Below are 16451 nucleotides of genomic sequence, written 5' to 3'. Positions count from 1 at the left end.
CAGATCGATTCCTTTAAACAAAGAATTATTAAATTAAAAACATGTATAACCACCCCAGTCTATACTTCCATCCTACATCTTCATCACTCTTGAGTTTAGCTCCTTGGTTTTCTCTGAGCACACTACGTTCTTTCATGTTTTCAACCCTTTGTACACGGAACTCCTCTGCCACCTCGAAGCCCACAGCTCTCTTCAGTCAGCCTTAACCTTCTTCCAGGCATCAAGAAAAGTACATGAGCTTGGGTATAGGAGACCTTGGTCAAAATCCTGTCAAATGCCTTCCTCTTACCAAGCCTTCCCCTTCTCTTCCATCTTCTGTGCCTTCATCCTACTTTGTTTATTCTTCTTTTAAGGTACTAACCACGTCTTACTGTGATTTACTTGCTTTGCGTACCTGAATTCATTAGCATGAATGATTTAACAAGGGTAGATTCCATAGGTCTAAGATTTTTCTATGTATGGTGGCCTTGGCATGCAACACAAACAGGCATTCAATTCAATGTTTGTTGAATGAATTTATTGCATGTTTTCTTATACAAGCACCACTCAACAACACAATTAATTCAGTAAGATTTACAGAATTTGTAGATATTCTCACCACTGGGCCTTTTCTTGTGCTGACCCTTGCTAACATCAAGGGTTTAACAATAAAATGGAAAATATCTTAGAGGGTTTAATTAATGAAACCCAGGTAAACATCTTTTTAATGATTGACCATAATACAACAAAATCTCAAGTACTTGAGAAATGTATGAATAAAGTATATTCTTGAGTTGTTTTTCTCAAATATTTATTAGTCAGGTTTCTCACAGGAGCTAGACAATGGTCCATTCAAGGCTGGAGTATCTATGCTGCTGAAGAGAAATCCCCATGCTCTGGCTATCAGATGCACAGGTGACAAAACTGACAGTTTTAGGGGTTAATAAATTAAATGTAATTTCTTCTGGGGGGGACAAAAGATTTTCCTTAAGAAACAACTTTTAGGCTGATCAGTTGTGTAAAATGCAGTACTACAGAATTTTTCAAATGTAAACAGTTTATTACCAGTTTATAATTTCACCATGGGAAGAAAAAACCAAACCTTAAAGTCTTTTTTATGGAATGTCTGATTCTCAATGGCACTGTCAGTTGGTGAGTAGTTGAGTTTGAAGAGATAAAGCTAGGGCCAGAATAGGGAAAGTTGTGAATGCTAACCTAAGTGTTTTGAACTTTATCGAGTATTCAGGGGAGCCACTGATGAAATATTTCAGCAGAAAAATGGCCAAGGGACCTAGTTTTCATTATTGTGGCACTGATGTGAGGAATGGCTTAAAGTTGGAGGAAGTGAGGTAGGGGGTGCGAGGTAACACAGTCTTTTACTAGAGTGATGACTACGAACATATTTAGAAATAGATGCAACTAACATTCAAAGTAGAACTGACAGGAGCCAGTAAGAAGTTACATATGAAGAATGGAGAGTGTCAAGTTGCTAACCACTGAGGTTTATGGTTGGCAAATCCCAGACTGGAATAGGAGAAGGCAGCCACCACTGAGAAAAAAAGCTTATCAGGGGAAAGACAAAGCCCAAATTAGCACTGTGATCTCCTGATGCCCCATCCAATTTTCTTTTCACTATAGCCACTGCCTGATCTGGAATTTTAGCTGGTCTGAAAGACCGTAAGCCTCAGCATACAACTTGGGATGGCAGAACAAAACTTCAGTTGAATTACTTTGAGGGTTTTTGTTTTTCTTAGACCTTGGTATAATTCTAGCTGTTGTGCCAACTAGCTTTGATCTTGGGCAAATCATTTTTATTCAATTTATTTTTTTATTCAATTTATTTCTTTTGTTAATTTTGCACAGATATATCTATCTCCAAATATAATTTGAGAGTGGCAATGTGGACAATAATATTCATCTTTTGCCATTGATTGCTTATAATACTGAAGAAGTTCCTCTGTAAAATGGTGTCAAATTAATGAATATAAATAGCAAGAACCACCTGTTAGAAACAAAATGTTGTTAAAAACACAAACAGAACCTAAACTGCTTACATTAATTTAGGCTCCCAGGGAAGCTTTCCTACCTTTTATTAGTCCTATGGTTCCTTACAAACATTATCTAACATTCATTAAGTACCAGAGAGCTAAAGTCACATGGTACCTTTAGAGAACACATCCATTTCACAGGAGAACCTTTCCCCCAGGCTTTTCATCATCCTTTCTCCCAGATTTTATGTGGCAGCAATGAAGGGCAAAGGAGACCCTGAGAAACACCTTTCAGTTTTAAGTTAACACAAAGCATGGCTTGGTGTAGTTTCTGTTCTTCACTGCAGAGAAATGCTGCACAATTCATACTTACATTTCAGGTTTCCTCACCTTCCTGTGACTAGTATGACCAGTATTCAGTCCTTACTCCTGTGCAAACTACTTATGGCACAGGCAGCCCACAGAGATAGGTTTTTAGACTTGCAGGAGTCTCCCTTTACAGCATTCAGCTTCAGTATAAACTAAAAGTTCTTGCTCCAGGAGCTCTGGCCAGCATACCCCCTGTCTGGGCACCTGTAGGTTATCGGCTCCAGCACAGGGAAGCAGGAGAGCAAAACCATCAGAAGAAAAGCAAAACTAAGAATGGAAGAGAGGAGAGGTCATAAGGACAAGGGGGTGTAATCGGTGACTAATACACACTGAGATGGCTCTTCTATTTACTTTGCAAAATGTCTTTGGAGGCAATTCCAAAAGAAAAGTTTCAAAAATGTTCTAATACTAGTGTCACTAGAGTAAGTATGTGACTTCCCAAGAGTACCATTTTAAAAGATAGCAATCATTTGATTCTATGAGTTATGATAGATTTAAGAAAAAAAAATTTCATTTTTAATACAAAAAGCATTGTGGAAGAGATGGCTATAACCCATGGAATACAAGGAAATTTGTAGGACGTGTAGGTGGGTTAGAAGCATTTTTAATTTTACAGTATAAGGACCAAATTCAGCACTAGGTACTTCTGCATCAGCCACTATTAAAAACTTTGAGGCTGCAGGACACTTCCTGAAAAGATTAAAAACAAAAAACTGCAAACGCACATGTAATTTCACAGCAAGCCTGCCTTACAGAATATACTGGTGTTTGGGTGAAGCAGGATGAATGGCCCACCTCAATTTTATGTACAGAAGTAGCATAGTGGGGGAGTAACAAATTTTTGTAGTTCAAGAGACCCAGTTAACATCCCCCTGGCTTCAACATTTCACAGCTGTAAGTCATTTAACTTCTCTGAGACTCAGTTTCCTTACCTGTAAAATGCCTAATGAAGTGCCTGGAAAACAGAAGATATTCAATAAATATCAGTTTCTCCATAGGGTGTTTTCTTCTTTTCAAACAAAGGGTCACAACCCATTGGTAGATTATGAAATCAATTTGGTAGGTTGCAACCAGCAATATTTTAAAAACTGAAATAAAAAATATTGGAGTACACTATACGTAATGGTATTCTCCATTATAAGTAAACTGAGTTTTGATATAAATGCATTTTTTTACTGTGGGTTACAACCACAAAGTTTGAAAGTATGCTCTACAGAAAAATTCTCAGATTATTATATCACAAAGTCTTTAGAAAAACAAAAAAGGTCTTAGGAGCACTGCCTTTATTCCAATGGACTGCTATACACCACCCCCCTCATTCCGCACTTTCCCCCCTGTGATTTAGTTTTATAACTGGAAGTTTGTACCTCTGTAAATTTTAAGAACTTAACCAAAGTAACCCTTAACCTTCTAACTTGAATGTATTAAAAATAAGACATGAATCACGGAGGAGATGAATTTAATCTGATACTCTAGGGCATTAAATTCAGTTTAAGATTGGTTTCTGTGTCATATTAATTAATTCATACCTCTAAACACTTGATAGTTTGTTATAGTTGATTAAACACTTCTAGAAAGTTCTACCAAAAGTTAGCTTTTAGATTCTATTACAGGGAAATTAGGCAGAATTTCTAAATGGTTTTAAATTATAAGACTTTTTAAAACAACTAAAATTTGCCTGAGCATGAAGGCTGGTAGGGTAATATTCCAATCCTGATGAGTAGTAAAAATCAAAAGGCCTATTTGAGCACATACAGTGGTGTCCCAAACTGGCTGATGAAAAATGAGAGATCCTCAAACAAAATATAAACTTCAATTACAGGCCTCCTCTCTCCTCCAGTTCCCAGTGTTAAACTAGCCTGACAGGATAATAAGTCCCTAGGGCCATTAAGATGGTGGGCTAAAGGTAGGGGCACCTGGGTGGCACAGTCAGTTAAGGAACCAACTCTTGGTTTTAGCTCGGGTCATGATCTCAGGGTTGTGAGATCAAGCCCCGCATCAAGTTCCATGTGCTCAGTCTGGAGTCTGCTTAAGACTCTCTCCCTCTCGCTCTGCCCCTCCCTCTCACGCTGTCTCTAAAATAAATAAATCAACCTTTAAAAAAAAAAAAAAAAAGATGGTGGGCTAAAAAGCATAGCCAATTGTGGGTTGGCAGAGTGGGAATGATATGGAGCAAGGAAGATTGGGCCATGTTGAAGGGAAGAATACTCAGAAATTACAGAATTCAATAATTACAGCTGAATCTTGATGGAACTGTATCTTAAATTCTTTGTTTTAGCTGACCAGGCCAGACTGGCTATTGTTAGAGTTACCCTATGGGACTGAAGTTTGGCAATCTTGTTTAAAAAAGCACCCTGCATGAGTCTGATCCTCATTCTGGTTTGAATACCCCATGTTAAAGGGACAGCGAAGATCAGAAACTATTTTAAAAGGTGGAGTTCGAAAGTAATTATCCTAGCCTTACAGGTATCCAGTATCAAATACCATATCAGAACTGGACACTTATTCAAGGCACTTCCTTCTTGGCATTATACTGAAGATATAATTCGCAGATAGCAATACTTGATATTTTCCAGTTATTTAATGCCAGTAAGAAATGACGCTTTCTCTTCATTAGAATTCATTGGTAAAAGTAAAAAAAAAAAAAAAAAAAAAAAAGTGTAAGAAAGAAAAGTCTGGCTATATTAGACAAAGAAAAGTAGCAAGCAAATAATAAAAATTATTAAGAATAACTCAACAAGAGAGAAAAGATAAGCAGTCAACCACCTGAGGAATCTGTTTGGCTCCTGAGCTCACACATTTTGTGGTACAGGTGCCCATTCCTCTACTCTCAGAAAACAGTAAAGATTAAGGCAAAAGGTGGCTCTTTCCTATTTCAAATGAACTGGGGGTACAGGATGAGGCTACCTGTGATTTTCAATTCTTTTTTCACAAAATTAAAACCTTTTTGTTATTTGGGTTGGGCTGGGCCATGTTTGCTGTCAATGTGAAGTGTTGGGATTAGCACCACAAATCCTTCATCAGGATCACTCTTGGCACCAGGCTTTGTCTATCATCTTGAATATGAGGAAAGGTGAGCAAGAACGCCACTCCTGGGAAGAGATAACAGCTGGGAAAAGTAAAGCATAGGAGACAGCAAAGCCTGTGGAAAAGGATGGTAGTTAACAGAAGTGAGGTAGAAAGCTAGTTCTTAGCTCCCCAAAAGGCCAGCTGAAAAGACTTAGGGACAGAAATTCCCTGCATGGCCGGTACATCAGTCTCTTAAAATTTTAAGATGCCCCAAGAAATGATCTGGTACCCCCTGCCACCTGCTTATTTTTTACCTCAAACTCTAACAATGCTGGAAATATTGGAGATTTCCTTTCTTTCTCTCTTTTATCTAGAGGTTATAGGAAAGGATGAATGGATATGGGAGACAATACAAGAAAGCAGATTAGGAGAAAAGTCCTCATTACACATGGGTAGAATTCACCCCACAAGTCAAAGAACTTTGCAGAATTACAAGGGAGGGAAGGCAGAGGGCACTAGATCTTTGAGTTGTTAAGAGACAGGCTGACAGACCAAGCTTAGTGACTTGGCTTAATAGTCTCCTATCACTTGAGATTCTGTGTTCTTTATTTCAAAAGATAGAAGGAAGAGTTCAAAGAAGCCAGTGTCACAAATTAAGGTATCTCAAAGAGAAGCTGCACCTCTCTTTCCATTTTCTTACACTATTAGTGTCCTTCACCAGAAAATACAGGTGGACCAAACTGTAATAGGGTTCACCAAATGGACTCCATTATGTGGTTCACCTGTGCCCCTCACTAGATCCTGATTTCCTTATTTGATAAGAAAGGCTCTTGAGCTCCCCATTCTTTTCTTTGTTAACAGGCCTAAATAACCTCCTACATATAGGAGATCAATAAGCATATTTATAATACAGTTAGTCTTAGGGTCTCCAAGTCAGGGTTATGGAATACACCAGCCTTCCATAACCCATCATGTCCACACATCTCGAGTCCTTATCAAAGTTAAAAATTCATTTTTTACATTTCTAGGCAGAAAATCTGGTCCTTGGCAGTCTTTAAACTTTACCTGACATTACACACCCTCAGCCCAGGCTCCTCGATCTCTAAGGTCTCCCTAACACTCCAGCAAACAACAAAATATATCTACTTAGCACAGTTCAATCCCATTTGAGCATCTATAGCCACTCTCTTGACATAATCATGTTCCAAAAGCTGACTGAGTGTCCAACAGCAGCAAAGGTCCTCATTAGGATAGACACGTTGGCGCCAATAATGCTGACGTTTGGTTTTTAACTGCATTTTTTGTCAGTTTGGCTGGGAAGATCTGGACAGCTGGAAGTGAGCTTCTCCATCATTTTCTGTTTCTTTCTTTGTATCAGTTTTCCACCTGTGAAGCCCAACACCCCACCACCAAGTGCAGCTGCAATTCCTGCCACTTTGAAACCTGCCAGGAGGCCAATCGGACCCCCTACCACTCCTCCAATGAGTGCACCTGCCACAGGCAGCGCTGCCAGCTTGTATTTTGCAGCCTGTATAAAAAAAAAAAATTCAATTTAGAAACTGAGTTGAGAATATCCGCCTGTGGCGATGTGCATTTTCCTCTCATTACTCCTGGCAATGCCTCTTTAACTCTTGGTACATAATGAGCCTTAGCGCTCAGGAGAGGAGGCAGTATTCCACAGGTACTACAATTGTTCCCGATCTCAGAATTTGGAGAAATGAGATACGAAAAGTGGACTACCACAAACGGATTTTACTTGCAAAACAATCAATCCACTAACTATCTAGCAAGCTTACTTAAACCGTTTCAGCTGCTACAGATAACCCCCCAAAGCTTTTATGTTGCATAGACATTATTCTGTGCTATATACCTGGGGTTCTATGGGAAATAGATGGTCCCACTCCCCACATACACTCTTGCCCCTACTGGATTCTGGTGACACTTTACTCTCTGAACCTCTGCAAATATTCCCTTATAATACCAAAATGCCTTATAGTGGGGCTTTGGTTTATCCTCTGAAAAATTTCTCTCCTGACAGAACAAATCTTAGAGTAGAATATTACAACAGTCATTGATTTCTTGCACTACCAATGTGTCATTTGTTCCTTATTTTCTTAATTGCTGGTTTGCTCCACATTAAAGAGAGCAGATCAATTGGGTTAATACAAGAGATTCCTGGGAGCCAGAGTACCATTGATTTGTCAGCAGGAGCAGAATCTTACCTTCCCCAAGTTTTTGGTTCCCTCTTCAACATTCACAGCAGCTCTGTTGACATGGTCTTCAATGCTGTCAATCTTCTCCTGCTGAGACTAGATGCAAAGGAATTATGAGTGAGCATTCCTGCTGGGGAGCAGCAGTCAGCCAATACACACTATTTTAATTCCTGTAATCAGGATCCCGTGTACTACAGCCTTGCAGTCTGAATAGTGGTTCATTAATAGCATCTGATAAACTATGCCGAAAGTACAAATTCATTTGTATAAAAAAGAAAAGAGGGTGATTTAATTATTAGATAATAAAAGGGTGGCACCTTTATAGGAAAAAGCATCTCACACTAACATTCATTCAAACATACAAACATATTATTCTCCAAATGAATCTACTTTGTCAGAGAAGAAAAATCCAAATAAGCATTTACACGTCGTGTTGAGGTTGATGATAAAAAACACAAACAAAATCAAACAAAAAAACTTCTTTAACTTATCTTCTTTGAAGATTCAAAGATTTAAAATAGGCAAATTTACCTTAGGAGTAAAATGCCCTTGGATCCAATAAAATCAAATGATTACTTTTAAAAATGAGAATACAATTTGGTGTGATCTATCACAAAAACTTTCTACTTGTGATATACAGTAGGGAGCAGTGAATGAATTTACTGTTCTGAACTCACACCTGTACTCTTTAATACATTTTAAAATCATGACAAGTTAAAATGTTTCAGATCAAAGATATTAATAAAGCATTCTACAAAAAAATAGCAACACCCGTGCTGACACAATAAAACTTGTGACTCATGGAACCTCTGGGTGAATGGGAGGAATGACTTTCCCCCTCAGAGGTGTGTGAAGCCCCATTACATTTCTCAGAACTGGTTACTGGACCCCAGCTCAAACACCTCCAGTGATAGGAACTCATTACTTGCAGGGTATAGAATGATGAATTCTGACAAATGTATAAAACTCAAGTAACCACTATCGCATGAATATATAGACTAGGATTTTTTTTGTTGTTTCGAAAGATTCATTTATTTACTTTAGAGAGCAAAAGAGAGTGCACGTGCACACGGTGGGGAGGGATAGAAAGAGAGGGAGTGGGAGAGTCTTAAGCAGACTCCATGCTGAGCACAGAGCCTAACATGGGGCTCAATTCCATGATCCTGAGATCACAACCTGAGCCAAAACCAAGAGCTGGATGCCGACTGAGCCACCCAGGCACCCCAGGGTTTTTTGTTTTTGTTTTTGTTTTTTTAATTCACAGAAGAAAGAAGAGAATCCCTCTTTGATCCCAGCTAAATCCCACTTCTTTAGTGTAACTGTGAAATAATTCAACTTTAATCCTGAAGCATTTAATTGCCCTCTTAACACTAAATCGGATATGAACACTCTTCTAACTCCAAACATCATATGAGATCATGAAACACAACACAGCTAATTTTTCCCCCCACAGGAGCTTCCTATCAGCATTACTGACATCCTTCTCTTCTGATTCACCAAGTTTGTACCTTTTCAGTGGTAGACCTTTTATGGTATCCCTTCATTCCTGTATTCTCCACTGCTATTCTTGAAATCTCTAACACAACCCTGAAAAAAAGTCCTTTATCTGTTTTCCTTTTAACATTTCTGTCAGAGACAAGTACAACAGTGATTCTCACATGTGAGTATGCACCAGAATCGCCCAGAAAACTTACTGAAGCACAGATTGCTGTGTCCTACCCCCTGAGCTTTTGATTCTGTAGACTTTAGGTGAAGCCTGAGAATTTGCATGAAATATGAGTCCCCAGGTGATGCTGTAAGTCCATGCTTCTCACACTTTAAAAACCACTAACATAAGTACACAATCAGATTAAGGGCACAACCTTCTTGGCCAGATGTCCTGTGTTCAAATCCCAGTACTGTGTGCCCTTGGACAAATTACTCAAGCTCTCCAGGTGTCAATATTCTCTCACAAGTATAATGATATACTTCACGGAGTTGAAGTGAGGATAAAATGAGATAGGGTCTGTAAAGTGTGAGGAGAAAAATAGAAAAAGTCATCCTGATCTTCTCAAGAAAGCTTAACGCTCATCTTTCTTTTCTAAAAAGTATATTAAACTTCCTATGAGGCTTGAAAATTCTTGGGCATTAAAACATTAGATCTTTCCTAGGCATTCATTCATTCATTGTTTTCATTTCCCTCAGACAATAAACTTACTTAATGTTAGTTCTCTTCTTTCAACTCATAGAAGCATAAGTCCAACACTAGTAACATCCAACTTGTTGGGATTTTTGACACTGAATTTCTGTCGTTGTTTCTATTTGGGACATCCTAACACTTTCCATTCTTGCCTGAAAGTCTGTGCTAGGAGATAAATCACAGGCGTGATCACCAACCTCCACCTCGATGAGCTGAGGGGTAGAGGGAAAATAGCCAATACACCTCCTTTCTCTCAGACCCCAAATAATTTTTGTATACCTACCAACCTCCCCTTTTTGCTTCTGATTTGCTTATGTTTGCTTTCATCTGCCCAGGCCTCCCACATTTGATAATCTTCAAACTCCCTTTCTGACATTTATACTTTGGCCCCTCATACATGTTCTCAGCATCCCTTTAACAGGGAGTTGAACCATATATGAAAGACACTAACATAAAGACTCTTCTCTTTGCAAAGGGAAAGAATTCTCAAAAGACTCTAAGGCTATGTCGATTGATTTCATTTTAAAAAATAGTGAAGTAGGTCCCCTTGTACCCCCCCCCAAAATAAATGAATCTTAATAAGCAGTTATAAGAGCATCTAAGATTCTGAAAAAGAAATGTGATTTATTAAGTTAATGTTGGTTAAGTAGAATGCAATTTGGGCATTTGAAGTCAAAACTAATGAACTGTTTTTCCCTTGAATGCTTGTTGTGGACACTTGTATACCCAGCATCCTATCAAGCAACAGTAATACTTTCAACAAATCCATTCCCCCATCTATTTACATCAATAAAAATGCTCTCCCTTGCAGAATCTTGCTAGTGGTTGTATAGTTTTATTAATGTGGTAAAAGCTATGGGTTTAAGAGGCTAGTGCCAAAACTGTGGTTATTTTCTTTTATTCCCGACTCTCAATTACAACCATCTTTCGAGGCTAGCTCTAGTCTTAGATCTTGGCCAATCCAGGTTAACACTGAGCTATCCCAGTTCTGAAGTCCAAAAGTATGTAATCTGTAATTCTTTATCACAGGCAATAAATAATACACACAGAAAAGCTCAGAAACATACAAACACTACTACATACAGAGTCCAGGATTATATTGGCCTAGATAGGCAATAAACAGAGTACGTAAGTAGGATGCTGATATCATGGGATTTGGCAATAGAAGAGGGAACTATAAGGGACTACAGTACTAAAATATCTAAAGGTAACAGTGGTAGAACTCTAAGCAAGGAGCCAAAGAAGGAATCCTGTAAGAGAGGGACAAAGGCAGGGAAAGCATTTGGGGTCAGAGAAAGGAAAGGGGATGGGAAGTAACAGACATTATCTCATTTCGTCCTCTCATCAATTTTTACCAAGCTCATTGTTGTCAAACAACATCCTTAAGGTCAAGTGGCTAATAAATCCAATCGATCTGATCTAATCGACTATGACCCAATTTTTACTCATAGGGAATAAGGTAGAAAATAGAGACAAAATTGGACCAGCATCAGGGTGACATGCCACTGACTGACAGGCCCAGAGTTCTTTAAATGCCCCTTGCCAAGAAACAGGGCTAGTTCCATAAGTACTAGACGGCACTTGAGAAGAGGGCACTTGAGCAATAAAGGGTGAAGAAAACTGAATCAGGGTGCTTAGACATTAATCCATTATTGGACCACACCTGGATCTCTCGATAGCTTTGTGGGTTCATTTTTCATTATGGTAAAAAATATATAATATAAAATCTACAAATTTTAACCGTTTTTACTGTGCAATTTAGTGGCATTAAGTACATTCACAATGTTACGCAATTATCAAGACTATCCTATAGGTTGTTTTTTTTTAAAACTGTTCTCTAGTCTTCACTGAGCTTACTTAGCACAGTCCTATGCACATAGAAAGTACTCCAAAAATACATGGTTAATTTGTCTAGATACTATCATATCCATGTGACAAGGATGTGGTCACTGTGCTTGTGTTCCCAAGTCACTGGTGCCTAAATGGAGCTTCTGTGAGTACTGACCATGTGGTCATGGGAACTCAATCACCCTGGGAATAGTAATCAGTGGTTCTCCTTTGAGCTTTTGCCTAATACATTCTGTTCCATGTCCTCACACAGATTATTATAAATAGGACATTTGTATAGAACTATGGCTATAGCAAAGTCTTCGTACACAAATCTTCCTTAGATTAGGGGTTAGGAGCTATTTACGTAAGCTAATCGGATATATAATTATTAAATGGCCACAAGCCCTCAATTTTTCTTTCATGTGCCTATCTCTCTGGAAGGGAAATGTATTTGTCTAGAATGAGACGAACTTTGTACATGTTTGTTTGTTTCTTAAATCAGCTTTACTGAGGTATAATTTAAATACATTATAACTCACACATTTAATGTGTAGATATCATGTACAGATTTTACAAACTACATTATATCAGAGAGTTAGAATAATTGAATAAATCTCTATTCTGAAACAACAAATATTTGGGGATTCTTGTATCATTCCCTTTTATATGCAAGTATATGGATAGATTATAGAGATACTTAATCCAGAAACTTCAAGCATTTTTCTTCTTCTGATTTAGCAGCATCAAAAAAGGAAAATGCTTTAAAAAATTTACTGATGTTCAATTTCAGGCATTAAATTTCAAGAAAAAATACAAAAACTAGAAAACAAACAGATGAAGGGACTAGTATTGAAAAGTCTAGAAAATCATATTCTAGAAGGAACACATTAAAGAATTAAGAGTTCTTAAAAGAAAAAAAATATGGTGAGGTTGGGTAGGGTGAGGAAGGGTAATATTGGTCTCAAAAAGTTGAAAAATTTTATATGGAAAGATGACAAAACTTGTTCAGTGTACGGCTCCAAGTGGGCAAAAGTACCAGAGGGAAGTTACTGCAGGGCAGAGTTTATATAAGGAAGAACTTCTAAGAGGCAGAGAGAGTCTCCAAACAGAATGGCTGAAGTATAAATTATCCCTGCACTGTAATTGTTCAAAAAGAGGCAAAAAACCATCTTTATGAGAAGCTGGGGCAAGAACAGAAGAAATAGATTAGCTGGCTTCATAAATTCGGTCGAATTCCATTCTGAGATTATGTAATCCAGGGACTTCTTGTACTTGAAAGCCAGATGTCAGGGAAACCATAATTCAAAGACGTAAAACCCCCAGATCATGGTTTGGTCAAGAACAAAGAACTAAGCCTAGACAGAAGCATGAGCAGACACAGGTTTCCTCCTATAGGTACATACAGATACACACATAAACTATCCAAACTTCCCGTACTTCCTGGGAAGGAAACATAAGAATAACTTAGAAAAAAAATGACAGAAAACCTATTCTGTCTTTCCCACCAAATCCTACTTTATGTTCCCTCATCTATGTTAACAGTATCACTGGCTACCCAATTATGCAGAATAAAACCTTAATGTTTGACTCTTCCATCTTCCTCCAGTTTCTAAGCCTATCCCAGAAATACCTCTCAGCTGTTCTTTACCTTTATACCTTGTATTGCCATTGTTCTTGGTAACACTTTTTTTAATAAAGATTTTATTTGACAGAGACACAACAAGAGAGGGAACATAAACAGGGGAATGGGAGAGGGAGAAGCAGGCTTCGTGCTGATCAGGGAGCCCGATGTGGGGCTGGATCCCAGGACCCTGGGATCATGACCTCAGTGGAAGGCAGCTGCTTAGCAACTGAGCCACCCAGGCACCCCTGTTCTTGGTGAGTCTCTTGCTACTGATTCCTAACTAGTCATCCTGCCTATTATCTCCCCCTGCTAAAGGTAATCTTTCTCAACCAAACTGGATCATATCACTCTAACCTGCTCAAAAATCTATATTGACTCCTTAATGCCTACAAGCTAAAGTTCAAATTCTTTGGTATGGCCCTCAGTACCATCTCAATCAAGCCCTCACACTCCTTACTTTGCCTGCCCATAGTATCTCATGCTTTGTCATTCTTGAAAGCCATACACTTCTCTATTCCGTGTCTTTGTTCACCTGTTTTCAAGTGCCGCCTTCCCCACTCCCATCTGTGCATATTTTACTCAGTTTTCAAGGCTCAAGCAAATGCTACCTATCTCGTAAAGCTATCCTTAATGTTTCTACCTCACAACCCCTACCTCCCTTCCTTGGAATTAAATGCTTCTGTTAGAGCTGATAATACTTCCCTTCATCCCTCATTTCTGCACTTAATAATCATGCTTGAAATTTCAGTTTTGGGGGTCCAAACTTATCCACACCCACTATAAATCCTTAAAGGCAGAGAAGAGGCCTCATTTATTCCTATAGCTAACCTTGTCAGACCCTTGGTGCCAAGGTTTAACACAGTACCTTCCATGTAACAAATGCTTGATATATGTTTATTAAATTGATCTGGACTGTTGATGAGAACTGTTAGACTTCTATCCATGGCTCAACACTTAAAAATTGTAACTTCTATTAAACTTCTAATCAAAAGTATAGGAATTAATAAAAGTTTCTTATCCTATTAATCTAACATCTCTGAGCCAACAACAATTCTAATACTTACATTCACTAGGAGAGAGAAATCAGTGACCAGTTGGCTAAGTTCAATTAAGTCCTTAAAAAGAGAGAAGAAAAGGAAGTTACTTACTTTTTTGCCTCACAGCCACCAAAATGAAAATAATTTTTAACGTACCGCTTCTAAGGTTTCCCATGATTCTGCAGCATTTTCATCTCGAGGAATTTCAGGCAACGCATATACCTGAGTCATATTCTGAGGATCGGCTTCAGCCTCAGCAGTGTGAAATGTTCCTGGATGAACACAGCCTCATGTTTAGGGTTTATGAGCTTTGTTAGAAAGCAGACAGCATAAATCAATTTTGTAAAACAATTCCCATGTAAAATGTTAGCTAACTGAATTCAGGCTGGAAGTAAATTGATTATTCCCTAGAAATAGATACATCTATGGGCAGATTGTTTCCAGGTTAACGAATATTTTTTTCTTTAATTCTACAAAGTCATCTCACAAAAATGGCTACAGATGCCATTCACCCAGTCTGAATAACTAGAGCTCAGTGAGGAAGAAGCACTGAAGGAAAACTATTCTATTTGGCCAACATTCCATATAGAGATACCCACTAGAAATAGGTTTCACACTTGCAATGTAAATCATTAACCTTTTCTTTGGGAATTTTAGTAATAAGTATCAGATTCATACAGTATTAAAAGTAGGAAAATGATTTTTTTGCACTAAAAATCAGTCATTTGGGGTAACAATATATCTGTCATCAAATGAACACCTCTTATTGTGTGGATCTTTTTGTACATCTTTCTTCTAAGAAGCATTTTTCTAGCCCATTTCTCCATTACTTCTATTTCTTTCCTGAGTTTTAAAAAAGTCATCAACCCCCTAAGGCCTTCCTCAGTAAAACTGGTATGATAATGATTTAATTTACACTCCAAACCCATCTTCAAGTCTTTATTTCCTTGTATTGGTTTTACCAACCATTCATTCATCAAACTGATATGGACTGAATGACCACTAAATGCCAATCAGTGTACTCAGGTAGCACAGACACAATGGTAAACCACAAAAGTAGCTATAGGGAGTCAACATAGTACAATGGTTAAGAGCATGGGCCTAGTCAGAAAGACCTGGGTTAGAATCCTGACTTAGCTAATGACTAGCTAATTTTCCTCATTTTTTAAAAAATAAGGTGAAAGGGGCACCTGGCTGGCTCAGTTGGAAGAACATGTGATTCTTGATCTTGGGGTTGTGAGTTTGATCTCCATGTTGGGTGCAGACATTACTTAAATGAATAAATAAAACTTTTAAAAAAGAATAAAATAAGGTGATAAGTATTTATTTTGCACTGTGGCTGGCTTAAAAATTGAGTATAAGTGGCTTAATAGTTACTACTATAATAACTAACTATTGCTATTGCTACTATTATTAATGGAATTTACCATATTATGTACAATATACTATATTAACAGGCAAGTTCAGAATAGCCTGATAACAACTATGATATGAGTAAATATGGAACACTATATCAGTACAGAAGAGAGGTATTTAACCTAGACTTGGGGAGGGGAGAGTAGTTGGAGGTTTTGAAGCAGAAGCCTGAGGATGAACAGCAATTACATAGGTGAACTGGGGGCAAAGATGGAGGGAAAAAGCAGAGAGTATTCAGGTCAGGGGAAATAATATGTGCATAGGTTTGGGAACTGGAAAGAATTCAAACGAAATACAGACTATGAAAGAGAAAAGCAAAGACTGAGCTTTTCAGGAAATCAAAGGTGACATTATTCATGGTATTATAAACTATGCTGAAGAATTTTGTTTTTCTCTAAGATCAATAGAGAACTATTAAAAGGAGTTGGACACTACTGGGAAGCTGGAGGGTGCTATAATCAGATTTTAGATTTAGAAAGGGAACCATAGCTATAGTGTGAAGAACAGATCAAGGATGAAGTTGAAAGGTAAAAAAGAAATTAAAAAAAAATCACAGAGTGAAAAACCAGTCAGGAAGCTTTGCAGTATGTCCAGTGCAAAATGATGATGGTCTGCTCTAGGACAGTGGCACTGGAAATGGAAAGAAGACATCGGAAAGTCTAATTCCTTTTGTACCCTTACTTCAAGCTCAAAATACCTACCACTTTAATATTATCTGGCACCTGTTACATATTGTGTTGGGTACCAGAGATGAGAAAATGAATAATACAAAAGAGATATTCTCAAGGAACTTATATTCTAGAAGAG

The 16451-nt window shown here is 38.0% G+C and overlaps 1 protein-coding gene across 2 annotated transcripts in view; it reads right to left on the bottom strand.

Annotated features, from left to right (window-relative positions):
• Positions 1-495: 495 nt before the first annotated feature.
• Positions 496-16451, bottom strand: part of STX17 (syntaxin 17) — a 58707-nt gene continuing 42751 nt past the window's right edge. For both annotated transcript variants that reach the window (XM_047699050.1, XM_047699049.1), the window contains exons 5-8: positions 14385-14500; positions 14256-14306; positions 7568-7654; positions 496-6873 (exon numbers count right to left, since the gene is read on the bottom strand). In XM_047699050.1, the coding sequence (XP_047555006.1) occupies positions 6634-6873; positions 7568-7654; positions 14256-14306; positions 14385-14500 (494 nt within the window). In that variant the 3' untranslated portion in view covers positions 496-6633. The remainder of the gene's footprint in view (positions 6874-7567; positions 7655-14255; positions 14307-14384; positions 14501-16451) is intronic.

Source organism: Lutra lutra, chromosome 13 (genome assembly GCF_902655055.1).
Source record: "Lutra lutra chromosome 13, mLutLut1.2, whole genome shotgun sequence".
NCBI lineage: Eukaryota > Metazoa > Chordata > Mammalia > Carnivora > Mustelidae > Lutra > Lutra lutra.
This window is presented reverse-complemented; position numbering and strand designations above follow the sequence as displayed.